Below are 16,040 nucleotides of genomic sequence, written 5' to 3'. Positions count from 1 at the left end.
ATACCAACAGAAAATACATGGAAATGTGCGAAAACAAAGTTCGGTAGCAGTTTTGAAAAATTTGATTGTACTTCATCAATATAGATGGAAGAACAGTGTGGGCTCCATCCACTTTAAGCTACACTGTTGAAAAAGCGAACACAGTTACAACTACCCAAAACCAACATATAACTGCAAGGAAAGTGCTTGAATAGCAGCATAGTCAAGAAATATCAGGATTAAGCTTGAGCTCATGGCTAAAACCATTAAAAATTGTAAAACTGTCATTTGAGAGTAATGAACTGTTTACGAAGGAAATTCCTTATTCCACAATACTGCACTGTGTTTACCAACATACTGTAGTCAATTCATCATACCAGCATCTAAACCTACATCTATGAGACAGGTAGTATCTTTAGTTCAGGCTTTGACATTGCACTAAACAGAGAAATCTGTTTTACACATAAATGACCCAAGCATGTGCCCACATTTGGATAGTGATGTGTGTTCCTAGGCTGAAAAACTCCAATAAGGTGGAGTCCCCAAAGTTATAGGATTGTGTTTTCACATGCTGTCTAAAAGTGCAGGGCAGGAAAGAGGCCTCGGGGGCAGAGCTGGAACGGTCTGTGTTTTACCTCGTCCGACAGCTGGTCAGATGATCTCTGAGGGGAACAGGAAAGAGAGAGAAAGAACCTCTGATTAGGTATCTGCAGAAGTGTTCTACCATAAAAAGAAAACAAGCGAAAAGCTTGTGGTGACATACATTTAGTCATTTAGCAGATGCTCTTAACCAGAGCAACTTGCAGTAAGTACAGGGACATTCCCCCCGAGGCAAGTAGGATGAAGTGCCTTGCCCAAGGACACAACGTCATTTTGCAAGGCTGGGAATCGAACCGACAACCTTCTGATTACTAGCCCGATTCCCTAACCGCTCAGCCATCTGACTCCCTGGTAACCTGCCACCTCTCACCTGCTCGGTGGTGGGTCTGTATCTCCTCTAGGCCGCCCAGCGGTCGCAGAGACCTGCGCTCTTTGAAGGCCACGACGGGCACCATGTCCTCCACCGGCAGCTTCATCACTTCTTCTATGGTGCCATTCAGCACAGGCTCTGTGTTCTCCTTTGGTTGAACTTCCTTCACCATGTTCTCCGACGGTGCAGGTTTCTGTATAGACAGGGAAAAAAACTTTAGATAAGGGGAAGTTTGGATCTCTTTCAGATTAAACATCTTATTTCTAATAATATCCTACGGTGGGCGAATTGTTGTCACTGAAAGAGCAATGTACCCTGTCAGACGGAGTGGGCCTTCTTGTTCTTTTCATAATCTCGTCCAGTCGCTGAAAGAGGAAACATATCTCACTGTCTCTCACTGTCAGCGACTTGAGGGCTTTACTAGTGCTGTACCTCACGGTTCACACCAGGCTTCACGTCTGGGCTCTTCCTCACCTTTTTCCTGGCCTGTCGCTCCGCCTCCTCCTGCTGGAAGACCTTCTCCCTTTCCAGCCTCAGCTGCTCGGCCCTCTGCTGTTGGCGGGCCTGCTCCTCCTCTCTCTGGAAGGACACAGGGCAGTGGGCACAGGGCTCAGGGCAGTGGACACAGGGCTCAGGGCAGTGGGCACAGGGCTCAGGGCAGTGGACACAGGGCTCAGGGCAGTGGGCACAGGGCTCAGGACAGTGGGCACAGGGCACAGGGCACAGGGCAGTGGGCACAGGGCAGTGGGCACTGGGCAGTGGGCACAGGGCAGTGGGCACAGGGCAGTGGGCACAGGGTTCAGGCACAGGGCTCAGGGTGGTTGACACAGGGCAGTAAGCACAGGGCTCAAAGCAGTGGGTTTGGGCAGTGGGCACAGGATAGTGGGCAGTGGGCACAGTATTCCTTTCCTTCACGACAGACACTTCTGGCGAACACAACCTGGAATGAAGGCCTCCTACGGAATTCAGTCAATTCCATCAACGACCACTGGAAATAATCCAGATTTCCGTGTCATTCACACACAAAATGGTACCTCCCAAACCTGTTTCTGGAGGAGTGCAGCTTTCTCCATGGCTTTGCGCGCTTCCTCTGCCTCAGCTTGTTTCTGCTCCTCTTCCTCCCTCCTCTTCCTCTCCTCCACCAGCCGCTGGGCCTCGGCCTGCAGCCGCGCTTGCTCTTCCGCCCTCCGGCGCTCCAGCTCCTCCCTGCCTTGCCTGGGCGACGACACAAAGGAGACCCATTCACATACGGCAAGACAAGAACGTTTATCAACACTGTATTTCTGACGTAGCAAAGGGAAAGCTCGGTTCAAATGTTGTTTGAAATCACTGTGATGATGTGTTCAGCGGCCTTGTTCTGTTCCCATCCAGGTGCTGAAAAAAGGGAATATCTCTCCCAACCTACCTCTCTATCTCCTCCCTCCTCATGCATTCCTCTTCCTCTCTCTGTTTCCGCTGGCGCGCTTCTCGTCTCTTCTCGGCCAGGAGGCGAGAGGCCTCTTCTGGGTCCATGGTGCCAGCGGCCGGCCGGGTCGCAGCTCCCAGAAAGTGATCTGTGGAGGGGGTTGTAAGGACACACTGATGCTACGGGACGATGGCTGGAGACATAAGGATATCACATCTGGATAACAAAAGCATGAAACACTTTTACATACACCTGACTATGTCTTTGCTGCTAATAATAGATGCTTACACAATATACTCATAATGGAATCATTTTTTTGTAACATATTCATTTTGAAGACATTTTGATCAAAGGTTCAGGGGGAATTTTAACCTGCAGTCAAATGCTGAAAATACTGAGTTAAAGAATGCCCATCTGATTAGGATGAAGTCTTAGCTACTGTACATAACATTTACACCGAGGCAAGTAGGGTGAAATGCCTTGCCCAAGGACGCAACGTCATTTGGCACAGCCGGGAATTGAACCAGCAACCTTCGGATTACTAGCCCAATTCCCTAACCGCTCAGCCACCTGACTCCCCACTCCCCACATGGGTGCTTACTTTCCAGTCCCTCGCTTCTGAACGAGGTGACTGTGGGGCGTTCCGGAGAGGTGGGATGTGGATTCACTGCAGTTCTGTCTTCCAGGTGTTCATGACGGTACACAGCTGGCGGCGTCATTGCCGGCGGGTTTCTAGGAGAGAGGGACTCTGAGTCGACAGCAACCTCCTCCTCGGGAACTGTGGGAAGCTCCGTCTGCTTTGGTGTGACGTGTCTGATGACAGACCTGCCGGAAGATCTTAGAGACCAGGGGAACAAGGTTTGCTTAGATCAGTGAGTGAACATTTTCGTTACAAACAAGAAAGACTGTAAAAAAGTCTGTTTGTCAGCTTCAGGTTTTATACATCCACTCTACATGGACCCATTCTACATTCTGAGTTCTTGAACCATTCAGACACAGTTTTGAGGCAATTCTGTGAGGGCTTGTGGTCTCTGAGGGTGAGTGGAAGTGAGGTTGTAAGCCTACCGTGCTCTGTTATCAGCGTTTGTTTCTGCCCTCACTCTAATGTTAGCGCCAGCCGTCTGGGGAGTTCCACCGCTCCACATCTTCTCACTGTGCTGTGTCTGCATCTGTCCTGCCTTCACCTGAACGAGCAAGTGGAGGATTTCAAATGACTGACTGACATTGACGTTTCTTTGTAGCTTAAAATGGTTATTAGAAAATGGTCCACCCCAAGTATATGTACAGAATACAATCCCACAGTCATTATGACAGAGGAAATGGACATTGGCTTCCATCAGATAGCCTGGCAAACAGTGATATCATTCATCAGGATGGGTCGAGTAGTGATGACATCACCTGCAACAGAACCATGGGAGCAGGAGTTACCTGTGCCAGGTTAATGGTTCTGTGGTTGGTTCTGGCCGGACTGGGAGAGGCGGTGGTCCTGTGGTCTACTGGGCCACGATGCTGCTGGGCTTTGCAGGTGTTGTTTGCATTCATGGAGTGGCATGACACTGAACGGCGACAAATGTGGACAACTGAACCAATGATGTGTCATAGTTGGTTCGTGTGGAGAAATGAGTTAGAGGGGAGGAAAACATGAAAGCGTGAATAGCAAGCAATGTTTGAGAAAAGCAAGAGTGAGAGAGGGAGAAAGAGAGCGGAACAGTCATCTCTTCTGATGAGACAGTCAGGGACCAAACCTCCAAAACTGGAACTGAAGCTCTTACATTACAACACTGATGAATTAGTATCGATCAGTACATTGCGGTACATCTATTGATTCTGTTCTGCAGTCCGAAAGTACCTTTGTCTAGTGACTGACAGCCAGCACTCTTGCTTCTGGCCAGATAAGCGCATGTGGGGGTCAGTAACCGACTGACCAAGCTCTTCTCCCAGGGACTCAGCGGTAAGCGGCGCGGAACTAGGATAGTACGGAGCGCAGCACGGCACAAGTCCCAAACAACAGACACACAGAGGTCATGAACAGAAAGTAGGAAAGCATAGAGTTAGAGCTGAGGTAGAAAGAATAGGCACAGTAAAGAAATAAAGAGTTGTTTGTTGTTGGGTTTTCAACCAAATATATAGGTTATGACGATTTAGAGAGATGAGGAATCTTATCTCCCAAAGCCCCACCTCCTAAAAAAGGAAAAAGATTGTTACCGCTGTTCTTGATGAGTTTCCTTCCTCGAGAGGTCTGGAGAAGCCTCTGGTTGGCTCTTTGGCTCCTCTCCAGTGTCCTGCGTACTGCACTCTCACAGCGCTCCTTCAGTCAAGGAACGGATGTCTCAATGTTATGGATGTGGCAGCAGCCATATAAAAAAATTTCATCGTAATACAACACATTGGCTACTACAAGTTCCTACAAACTCAAGTCCTAAAACAATTACAATGTGGACAAACACAACCTAACTTCCTCGAGGTTCTGTCATTAACATCTCAATACTCTTATCGGTGAGTTTCATGTAGGTTTGATGGAAAGAAAACTGTTGCTACATGAAACTGCTAGCTCCTGATCTTCCATTGCTCCATAACATTCAAGAAACTGCAGATATCTCTATGGCCACTTGGCAAGTCACACCCAAACAATGTAGATGGATAAATAGCACTACAGGGAAGAAGAAAAATATGTAATTTCGATTTTTGGGTGAACTGCCCCTTGGAACTCTAACCTTTTCCGCCTTGAGCCCAATCCTTCGCTTCTCCTCAACAGCATGGCGCCTCTTCTCCTCCTTCTGCCTCTGTTCCAGCAGCTTCTTCCTCCTCTCCTCCAGCTGCTTCTCATGGTAGCGCCGGGCCCTTTCCTCACGCTCCAACCAGCCAAGCTCCCGTGACACTGGGAGGGAAATAAAGACACGGAAAACCTGACTACCAAAACACCGCCAACGACTCTTCAACCAAGATGCACAGCTCAGTGACAGACATGAGTTGGTATGGTTTGAGATGGTTGGTATCGGGATAAACTCCGGCAGGTGGGGTTAACGCACCGAGCTCTCTCTCTCGCTCCTCTCTTCGCTCCCGTGCCAGCCTCAGCCTCTCGTCCACGTTTAGCGCATGTGGTTCTTGGAAAATGATAAGCAGGAGTAAAAGTTAAGACTGCAGGAATCTTTACCGATCTTTACAGAAGGTCTGAAGAGATATCGTTACGACTTTTGAATCAGTGGTTTCGGTATGAGTTTTAGTGCAGTGTGACATGAGAGACATAACAAACAAATGATAGAGGCCAGGATGATGCTACTGTGTGATGGCAGTGTTGAAATGCAGATAAACCAAACTCATGACAGCTAAAGGACAAGGAAAGCCCCAGGCAGAGAGAGAGAGATTGAGGGCTGATTCAGACCTGCAGAGTTACCCAGGATATTTCTGATCTGGGCTGATTTGGTGAGGGAAGGACCACAGACTATTCCTCTCTTCTCTGGAACTGTCTGTGTGTCATTGCCTTGCTCTAGAACGGAGAGAAAGAGAAAAAAAAAGACTCTGTTCCGATAATTTTTGACAGTGATGAAAACATTTGTCACGGTTTTGGGCTTTCCCTATCCAAAATATATTTTGACTACCTCACATGTCACAGGCCTGCAAGGCTCAACCCCTAAATGCAAGTCACAAGAACAGATCCTCTCTTAACTGAATCATTGGCATTATAACCAGCAGACTATATGACAATTCAATTCAGGTTTACTGGTTACTAGTGATCCTCCTGTGTGTAGACACCCTGGTTGTAGAAAAGAGGTGGTCAATGCTAACCACATGGGAGCCCGCCAGCCTCAGGCGTAGGGTCAGATGCATTAAAAGAAAAAGAGCCATTCTTATGTGGCTGTGCCTGGAGGGGATGGAGATACGACCAGCGCCTGATCCATCCTCACAGAGATGACTAAAACAAACAGAGCACACCAAGACACGCAGGAAAGACGTGCGGTTCATATCTAGATAAGCAGGGATCTACAGTCACATGATGGATATGAAATGAAACATAAAGCTGATACAATGTGTGCCCCCCTCCTTCACAAAATAATACATCAACCCAAGACATTCTTTCTCTGTCTTGACAATTTGTGTTATGTAATTCATGTCTACCACTGAATTAAGACAAGGATGACTAGACTACTATTATAGGAGAAGGATAACATTCTTCTAACAATTCACATGCAAAAAACAACAGAGGTTGGTCATATAAATCAATAGCATGCATGTATACATCTGTCAAGACTCTACAATGCTCCATGCTGCTTAAGACAATGCTGTGCCTTTAAGTTGTCCGGCCCGGTTCTACAGACCACATATTTACAGAGGAAGAAGGGGATAAATCAGTATTATGGACATAACCATCGACTTCAACACTAGGAAAGGCGAAGCCACCCACCTCCCTGTCTGCTCGCTCTGACTCCCTTCCTCTGGGTTCCTTTGGAGGCAGAAAGCTTGTGAAACGCTGTCCTGCTGGGGGTGTCTCTCTGGATCCTCTGCCCCGCCATGGCAGGAACCAAGCCTGGCATTCCACCCCCCGGGCACAGAACAACCATGATTCAGAACACCCTCCTTCTCCACTACCCTCTTCCTCTTCGTGTCTTCCCCCCCTTGATCCTGGTGCTTGTTCCTGTCAGCGCTGGTCCTGGGTGCTCAGCTGATTCACCGGGCAGCTGATTGCTACGATAGCCTGGCTGCCTGCTCACCAGAGCATCACAAACTGATAAGAGGAGGAGGAAGAAAGGGAGAGAGAGAGGGGTGGGTGGGGGTGGAACAAACAAGCAGCTGACTTGATGGCACAGTTCTGGGTACAGCCTGCTGGACGTAGAGAACACACCGCGGTCTCTACGTAACAGCCTCCTCTTCTCCTCTAGTGTTGTTGATGCTTCACATGTGCATCCTGAAACCTCCCTCTTTACGATCTGTGGAGTCTGAAATGATCACTTCCCTTTTAAATGTCTCACAGACTGCCCCTTGCGTGCTGCTCTCCTTTTCTGGTACATAATACGATACTGTCCCTTTAAATCCATCTCCCTACTTCACACAGGTTGCACGCAAGCTAACGAGATGGGGAGCTTTCGGGGCAGAAGAAAGATGTGTGGCAAAAATAAGCAATCTGGCCCAGTAAATGGTTTCCGGGGCAACGGTGGTAAAGCATCCAATGGTGTTGAAATGCTGGGATGCTCTGGTACATGCACTGGCCTCAATATGAATGTGAGGCAGAGAAGGGTATTTATACCTACAATCCCACAATGCTCTTGTGCGAGTGAAGCTGAGACAGCCACTAGATGGGAGTATTTCCACAAGACTGGTGGCTTCTATTTTTACATCAGATATTTTCCTAACCAATTTATTCAGATCAACTTACACTTTGAAACCACCAAATTAGCGACTTTCCATAGCCCATTCTATAAAAAGGTTGTATTAAATATGTTTTTTTTTTTATTAATAGACAACATGCCTTATTTACAATACACCACAGATTTAAACGGCATAACATTTTAACAAAAAAAAAACTTTATTGGAATTCAGTCTAGGACAAGAAATACAAATTCAGAATACCACAATTTGTAAACCATACTTGCTTCACAATTATTGAAAAAAAATATGATCCTGTTCAAAACAATTGGTAAGCAGCACTTGACAAAAGTTGTTACACTTAAAACAATCATGACAGTGTCATTACTCAATCATAATCCTAACAGATAATGTGCACAGATATGGACAACATACTCACTGTCTCCATGGAAAGATTCAAAGGAATCTCTGAGAATGTATTTCCGAATCACTGCATAGTGTCCTATTCAGTAAGTCTGTTTCTACATAGTCTGACGGACACCAGCAGGAACCTAGGTAGAGCATCAGGGCATGATTTCTAGTCACAAAAGAAAGAGAGAGTGAGAGCCAACTGTCTTAGACCCTAAACTGAAACATTCAAGCCATTCTGAGCTTGACGTGAGCCTGCAGTTCTCATGGCCTTCCCAGCCAGTGTGCTCTCCTCCTGGGGCTCTGGGGTCCAGTCTATGGAGTGCTGCGTGAAGGACGCCTCACTGCCAGTGGGGGAGTCTACAGTCTCATAGCCCTCGCTAAGCTGGTTCACATCCCCAGAGTGGTTGGAGTTGGACAGTTTTGCATCGGCCCCGGTGGAGGGCGATGGTAGGGACTCCTGCTCTGCTTGGCTGTCTTTCTCTGGGGCAGGGCCCAGGCCTGTTACTGCTGTCCTATGAGTAGGGCTAGTGCTGCCTGGGCCATTCACCAGCCCGGCCGGCCAGGCCTGCTTAGGGGCCGGCGGTGTGGGGCCCCCGGGGGCCGGGCTGGGGGCTGGGCCCCCGGGGGCCGGGCCCTGGGCCTGCTGCTGCTGTCGGGACTCCTTCAGCTGCTGCTGCAGGACCAGGATGGTGCTCTGCATGCCCTCTACCTCCTCGTCCAGCTGGATGATGAAGTCCTTCAACTCTGCCAAAAATAGTCAGACACACATATGTTGGCAACGTGGAAAGACTCACAATTTAGGAAGAACGCAATCCACGGAGACAGCAGGACAGCCCATAAATAGGGTAGTAAAGAGAGTAGCATATATGAAGCTGATATGGAGTAAACCTGGTGTAGCGCTAGGTAAAGAGGAAATAGGAAAGAGAGCCGTAGAGATGGAATAGAGACAAGTATGCATTCCCCTCACCGTCCTGGCTGCCCTTGAGCTCCTCGCTGTACTTCTTCTGCAGGGCCAGCTCGGCCTCCAGCTGGGCGGTGCGTCCCTGGGACAGCTGGCGGCCCAGCTCCTGGTTCTCCTGGATCAGCATGCGGCACTTAGCCATCAGCTTCTTCCCCGTCTGGCTGCAAGGGACACAGGTCGGACGTCTCAGTCGTCACGCACTAGACATGGTGAACGTGGGTCCCCATCCAGCAAGTCAACAGAGAAGCAGGGAAGATCACAAGCGCCAGCACCACTGGGTGTTGGTTTTATGGCAGAGATGGAGAGGATTCTAGAAAAATCGTTAAACTCTCCAGAGCCTGGGGACTCCTTTAACACCGTTTAGGCCTGACATTAAGGGGGAGAATGTTTTCATTTTAGTCAGCCACTCCTGTCCCACGGTGGCACTGTTTAAACACGTACAGGAAAGACAGATGGAAAAACCATGAATTTGTCGAGACAGAAGAGCAGCAACAATCAAGTCATTAATAAACAAAACAATCGTACCTGAACATGGCTCATATTACTGATAATGGTGCTCAAGATGACCTCCTGTGTCAGCTCAAAGTCAAGCATGCCCAGGGGCACGACACAGACCAACAGTCTTTAGGATCTAACAGTCTCTGAACCAGGCTAGCAGAGGGCTCCTCCATGTCAACCTTACATTCAATTAGCTATACTCTATGTGGAGTGGAGGGGGGGTTGGGGAGGGGAGGAGGGATTACTGAGGTATTTTCTTCAATAAACGATTAGTAGACAAAATGTCTGTCGATGGTACACTACATTTTGTGTAGATTTTTTTTTTTTTTTTTTTTTTTAAGGAAAACATCCCACAAACAAACCACACACAGTATAGCAATGTTCCTTAAAAGGGGAGGGTTCGGAGGTTGAGAGTGACCCATCTCTTCAGAGCAGTCCCGCTTCCTTCTCGCCCATCAGAGCTGAGATCAGTTCACCTGACAGTCTATGTATGACGCATAACAAGTGCAGAGGTGAAGGCACTTGACCAGGTATGGGGTATCTGTCTCTTTCTTACAGTCACAGTGCACATTTTTCCTGCCTTTCCCACCATTTTGCATTCTTGCAGAGGAGAGTTGTCTGGCAAAGTCTTTTGGCTGGAGGATTATTTTGGTTTGGTTTACCTATCAGGTGTAAATTTCCAGGCACTGAGTTCATTTTGGGCCTGCTCCAGTTTGTCTTTAGTGTCCTCCAGTTCGCTCTTCATTTTGAGGAAAAACAGGTTGACGGCAGGGTCCACAGTCATAGACCTCAGATGGGCCAAGTTTGGCTGCTGGGCCTGCTTGAGGTACTGGATCTGGGTCTGTGTGAAGGGAGGAAACATGCAGAATATACATCAAAGACCACCAGATACCATGTGTAACAGCTATTCACTCCAAGGTGGTGGAATGACGGGTCTGATGCTCATTCTAGGCTTGAAGAAGGAGCTACTAACGAAAAACTGGCAGGCACAGTCCGTCAGTTGAGACAAACTTAGTGCAATTCGCTTTGGAGACAAGTGTCAGCCTCACAAAGCCTCAAGTTCAAATCAGCAGTGAATCGGGACATGACAGATTTACACTCTGCGATACAGGTCTTGGGGGGGGGGGGGGATAAAATAGCAGTAGATCCAGTTTGATGTGCGGTCACTCACAGTGCACTCCTGCATCTCCTGTTCTTTGGTGGCCAGCCTCATGACCAGGATGTTCTCCCTGCGTGCCGCCTCCTGCTGCTGCAGCTTCAGGCTCTCCTCAGACTCCCGCAGGCAGGTCACCTCGTTAGCTGTGGGACGACCACACAATACTACATGACACGCCTTCGAGTAGCAGATGCTTTGATGCAAACGCGGCCTGTGTTTTCTTCATTGTTTGATTAATAACACTGACATCTGGACACAACAATGTCATTTGAGTAGGATGCTGAGGGAGACCACGAGATGTCAGTGTTGGTGTATACTACAGAAGCAACCAAAGCCTAAATCTGTGGTTTTGGTCACATTTATATTATACATGTATAATGAAGATTGTTGAGGCATGGGTTAGCTTCAGTCGTTTATAGGCTTGTTATAGATGCATGCACACTTACAATTCGTCTCTGAATACTTTGACTCAAGTGTTTGCACATAAGCTTCCTCTTCTTTCCATCTGAAATACATTCATAATAATAAAAAACATTACCCTAATAGTCCCAAGATAATTAACATTTTCAAGTGTGCTTAGATTTTACAGTCATGCATGAAAGTGCCATCTTGAACCCTTCATTAGTGTTCAGTGCACGTTTCTGTTAAATCATTCTAATTTTTTTACGGGCCAGATGGTTATCCCCAAAGGACTGTGCAGACACATGTAGCCGTAAAACAAACTGGTTAAGTTGAAAAGCTTGCTAACTTTACCGTTCACAAAGTTCCTCTCTGGGAAGTGTCTTTAAATCTGATTCACAGAGGCGAACCTTAACAGAAACAACAAGATTGATAAATAATGCATTCCTTTTGTGTTTACATTTAGCTGTAGCAAGTAAGCATCTGGTGCTACCTAGATAGCTAGTGTAGCTAGCTGGTAACCTGCTAACATTAGCTCACCCTCTTAGGCAAAGGTTCCTCAGTCATTCTGGCCTCCGGGTGGTGAGCTAAAGAAATGATCAAATCGGATTAGCATGTAAGCTAACCTCTACTGTACTCACACAACGGAGCTGCAAGCAGTTACGCAATTGTACATTTTTATGATAGTTTCATGTTTTTAGGCAAGATACATTAAATAGCATTTGCAGAACATAGCACTGCAGCAAACGAGTTAGCTTGCTAAACTCGTTGCTAAAGCCTCGCACTGCTAGTGCTGGGCTATCTCGTTAGCTTAGCAAGCTAATTGCACAGTAACTCACCACGGAGGATTTGGCCAATAGCTCAATTTCTTCTGACAGGTGAATTGGTTGAGATAGTCACGGATAACTAGCTCTATAGCTAGACATATTGTGAGGGGTAGCGACAGTACTTTGGCATTCTGCGCTGACAAGTGTTGATAAAGGACACAGGAAACTTGTAACTCGCTGTAGGAAGCACACACACGCACACGAAAATGGAGCAGCGGTAGCAACACGTGCACTGCTGCGCGCGCCCGCCTGTGTGCTAGCCAGCCAGGAATCTTGGAAAAAATGATCTAGTTGTTACAGTTTGTTTGACAACCCACAGTGTGTGCAATACTAAATCATGAAAGGCAGCAATTGTCACACTTGTATTTCAAGGATACAAATCTTGTATATCTTAGGCCTAGACACATGCCCCACTGGCCGTCAGCTACAGAAAGTGTTGGTAATCGGACAGTTTGGAGATTGGTGGAAGGGCCAAAAGGCTCGTATGGCAATTAAAGCGTTGTCATCAGGGGCGTCGTCTGACCCTTTTTACTGGGGCACGTTCCCAATATAAATCTGCTGTGCCCCAGTAAAATCTAAAGCTCGAGTTTTAACAATTTACTTTATTAGTCAGTGCATTGATTTAGATTGATAATCTTGGAAAAAATAAACGCAGTAGCCTATCCCAATCAACGCTTGTAAAATCAAAGCATTTTAACCGAAAACACAAACGATACCTGCAGAATTCCATGTCAGCGCGCCCTGAGCTTGCCAAAATAGACACTGCAGCACGCACACAGAAGTTCAGGTGTCAGACTCGGCACACAAGTCAGAGTTGAGGTAGGCTAAGAAAGAATTACAAAACTAAAGAAAGTTTCTGAATGTGAGGCCTACCAATCATTATATTTTGACTAAAACATGAAAACAAGATCACGTTTGAAGCTCAAAAAAACTGTAGGTTATTTGCGCCCAAATTTATGCGAAAGAAATGTGCGAAAGAAATGTGCAAAAAAAAATTATTTAAACTAATTAAACTATTGATATCCCTGCCTAAGCTGATATCAAACTTGTGTTCCTGAACTATTATATAGTGGGTTAAGCAAGCAGAGTTTATATTGCCTATAGTGCATTGAGCCCAGCAAGCTTGAAAGAGAAAAAAAGGGATATGATTAGGGGCCTGTACCCCTGTAGAGTTTTATGTCTAACAACGCCTCTGGTTGTCATCAAGCGTTGGGCTACTTGCTGCTATTAAATCAGCTGACTTAATCCAGGTATTGATAATGAATAACCAGGACCAATAGACCATGTCTCTTTTCTTCTCACTAAGCCACCCAGAACTTACCCCCGCCCCCTCGAGCAGTCAGAAATGTGTCAGGATGACATTTTACACCGGAGTCAGGTGGTACAACCAAAGAGCCAGTGGAGCACAAAGGGATCGTGATAATCAGGCTGCGTCCGACAGGAGGCGAGGACAGCGGGCCCATACGTGGATAAGATTGCATGGCTGGTATCAAGTCCAGCTGTGGTTCACCTTAGACGGCATGGCTCTAGGTGTTGTTTCGAGGTCTCGGTTGCATGCTCATGCATATGTATCATGTTACCTACTTCGTATCCTTCCACAAGGATACAAATGAGGTATGTAAGTATTGTTAATATTATTTGGTAAAACAGTAGGGTGCACACCACAAATGGGAAAAACGATGTGCAGAACTGACATAGATATCATGTCATCTCATATTTGACACCCATCCAAACTTAAACCAAGCTGGTCCCTAGTAAAATGTGTCCCTATACAAAAATGATCCAATGTTATTTTCCTATTGACATGATTAAAATGCAGGAAGTGAACAGGATACAGGTCTGGTGTGGGACTGTGTTGTGACTCCCGAGCGCCCTGGTTTTGTCCTTAAACACACATGACAGAATGAGGTAAGTCATCTCACGGCTTGTGGTGACAGGTACCGAGGTGAGAGGCAGCTCTTCTCACTGACGATGCAAGGGACACCCCAGCTCTTCTCCCCATACCGCGGGCCTGGACTGAATCATGTAATTAAGGGCAAGATCTCTCCACGGCACGGGCATGTTGGATGTCACCATAGGTATCACAGTCCCCCCCACAACCCTCCTCCGAGGATGTGACATAAACATACAGCAGACTGACTGGAGAGCAACATTTCTTGATGTTAAGTAGTGTGTATTGATTCAAAGTTAGACTGATGATGACTGCTGTAGCCATCTTGACCCCTGGGCCCTAACAGAACTCGAACAGTTATTTACTTATCATTGTAAAGTAGTGTTCAATAGTCTGTAAATTGAACAAAACCTGACTAAATGTCTTCTAAACCTGGTTGAGGCTCGCAAATAACGAGGATGACACATGCAATACTTACGAAAGAGCGTGAATAATTAAACACCTTGTCATCAGATACTGGCAACGTTAGACTTAGATGTATGGCTTACGTATGGCTTATGTATGTGTAATTGATAAGTCAATAAGTTGTATTTTAGTTTTCAGCAGATGTACTATTTAATACAAACTGCAAAAATATTCTTTAAGCAAGTAACAGTACTATAAGTTAAAAATGTCTCATAGAAAGTTGATGTTTTAAAGGAAGAATAGGTTAACCAGAGTAAAGTTGTCTGTGTTTAAACACATTGTAAGGTTGGTTCAAAATTTTTGAAAGAGGCATTTTTCATTACAAGATGAATACATATTAAAGTGGTGTTGAGATTGCTTGGCAGCTTTTGTAGAGACATGATGAAGGCCTATGTGTCCACACTGAGTTTCCAATGGAGCAGTATCCTATGAATGATTCAAGAAGGAGCATTCATCCATCTTGGTTCCACTGCACTTGTGTTTGGCAATTTATTGATTCAAGCTCTTTTGTCTCTTTTTGCTGTTTCATGTCACAGGTGGGTTCTGAGGGGATGTGAAGAGACTGCGTGACCACTGCCTTCTTCCTGTTTGAATTAGGCTCATTACAGTTCATTCATTGGCATTTTTCACCCCATTCCTCCATTGGCATTTGAAGAGTGACAATGAATATTAGGTCACCGGTTGCCTTAAGGTAAACATGTGGCCATATTTCTTGTATACAACCTTTTCTCCATTTACACAGTATATGTGGGACTGCATTGTCATTTAATAAAAAATGATTGTGTACAACCAAGTGGAACTCTCTAGTCTCATGAAACACTACAAACAAATTTACCTGTGTGGGGCATTACAGATTTTTATGTTAACCTTAAGAACATTCTGCATGACTCAGTCCTGTGAGGTTAATTTGTCTTTGTCTTTTTTTAAGTGTAAAAGTTTGCAAATAAACAAAGGTCAACTTTGTTTGTTCAACTCCATTATCATAGTACTGTATGTGATGACAACCCCACCTTCTTATTGAGCGTGCAATCATGTGTCCAAAACCATCTCCAGAAATTAATGGATACTGTGGTAACTGTGGTGGGCTGCATCAGGATGTTTTAAACTGGAAGCTGCTAAGTGCATTTAAATGATATTGAATACTGACATGTTGTCTGAAGAACTTGTCTCCCACATTATAGAATGAACATCTCTGATGAATATGCAACATGTTTAGTTTCTTCTGTGTGTAACAGTGACTTGGAGAGACCCAGCTGGGCTGTCAGTCTGTCTGGCTTGGCAGACTGAGCTCTTAGTCACGTCCCTCAACAGTCTCCAGTTATAGTTACCAGTCTCGGGTTCAACACTCATACACTATTCATTGGCATATCACATCACTCCTGCTCAACTGCAGTCTTGGACAAACCTAACTCTTTTTGCGCAACTTTACTTTTGTGGACATTTTGTTTCTCCAATGTAAAATGGCTACGTAGTACAACTGTTTTGTAGAAAACTCAATGTTTTAGAGTTTGTGTCACCTACCAGGAACCTGTTAGAGTTGGGCAGAAGACAAGGATTGTCTGCAGTTCTCCTGCACGGTATGTATGACTTCTTACTGAAATTTGACTAAATTGTTTTTGTTGGTAGATGGGTGAATGACTGCCATCCAGTACTAACCAAAACCATCCAAGCAATGTATGGAAAGTGATAAACCCAATGTTGTATGCAATGACTGCAATTCAGCATTACTTGGTAATGGTTGAAGTTTTTCAGTCAACCTAAAGCCAGAACTTGATTT

The 16,040-nt window shown here is 45.9% G+C and overlaps 2 protein-coding genes across 2 annotated transcripts; both read right to left on the bottom strand.

The window, feature by feature from the left end:
- Positions 1–100: 100 nt before the first annotated feature.
- map7a (microtubule-associated protein 7a) lies at positions 101–7,042 on the bottom strand. The gene is made up of 14 exons (XM_047018425.1): positions 6,757–7,042; positions 5,737–5,841; positions 5,384–5,458; positions 5,069–5,232; positions 4,560–4,662; positions 3,783–3,910; positions 3,420–3,538; positions 2,956–3,191; positions 2,355–2,502; positions 1,993–2,164; positions 1,424–1,528; positions 1,264–1,314; positions 950–1,142; positions 101–641 (listed from the first exon to the last, which is right to left on the bottom strand). The coding sequence occupies exons 1-14, from the start codon at positions 6,911–6,913 to the stop codon at positions 631–633; spliced, it is 1,767 nt and encodes a 588-aa protein (XP_046874381.1). The 5' UTR covers positions 6,914–7,042; the 3' UTR covers positions 101–630.
- Positions 7,043–7,853: 811 nt separating this feature from the next.
- Positions 7,854–12,130, bottom strand: LOC124466201 (pre-mRNA-splicing regulator WTAP-like). Its single transcript, XM_047017946.1, has 8 exons — positions 11,920–12,130; positions 11,621–11,667; positions 11,435–11,490; positions 11,128–11,186; positions 10,697–10,824; positions 10,188–10,366; positions 9,034–9,188; positions 7,854–8,810 (listed from the first exon to the last, which is right to left on the bottom strand). The coding sequence occupies exons 2-8, from the start codon at positions 11,645–11,647 to the stop codon at positions 8,278–8,280; spliced, it is 1,137 nt and encodes a 378-aa protein (XP_046873902.1). The 5' UTR covers positions 11,648–11,667; positions 11,920–12,130; the 3' UTR covers positions 7,854–8,277.
- Between the last annotated feature and the right edge of the window lie 3,910 nt (positions 12,131–16,040).

The sequence above is a fragment of the Hypomesus transpacificus genome, chromosome 3 (assembly GCF_021917145.1).
Source record: "Hypomesus transpacificus isolate Combined female chromosome 3, fHypTra1, whole genome shotgun sequence".
NCBI lineage: Eukaryota > Metazoa > Chordata > Actinopteri > Osmeriformes > Osmeridae > Hypomesus > Hypomesus transpacificus.
This window is presented reverse-complemented; position numbering and strand designations above follow the sequence as displayed.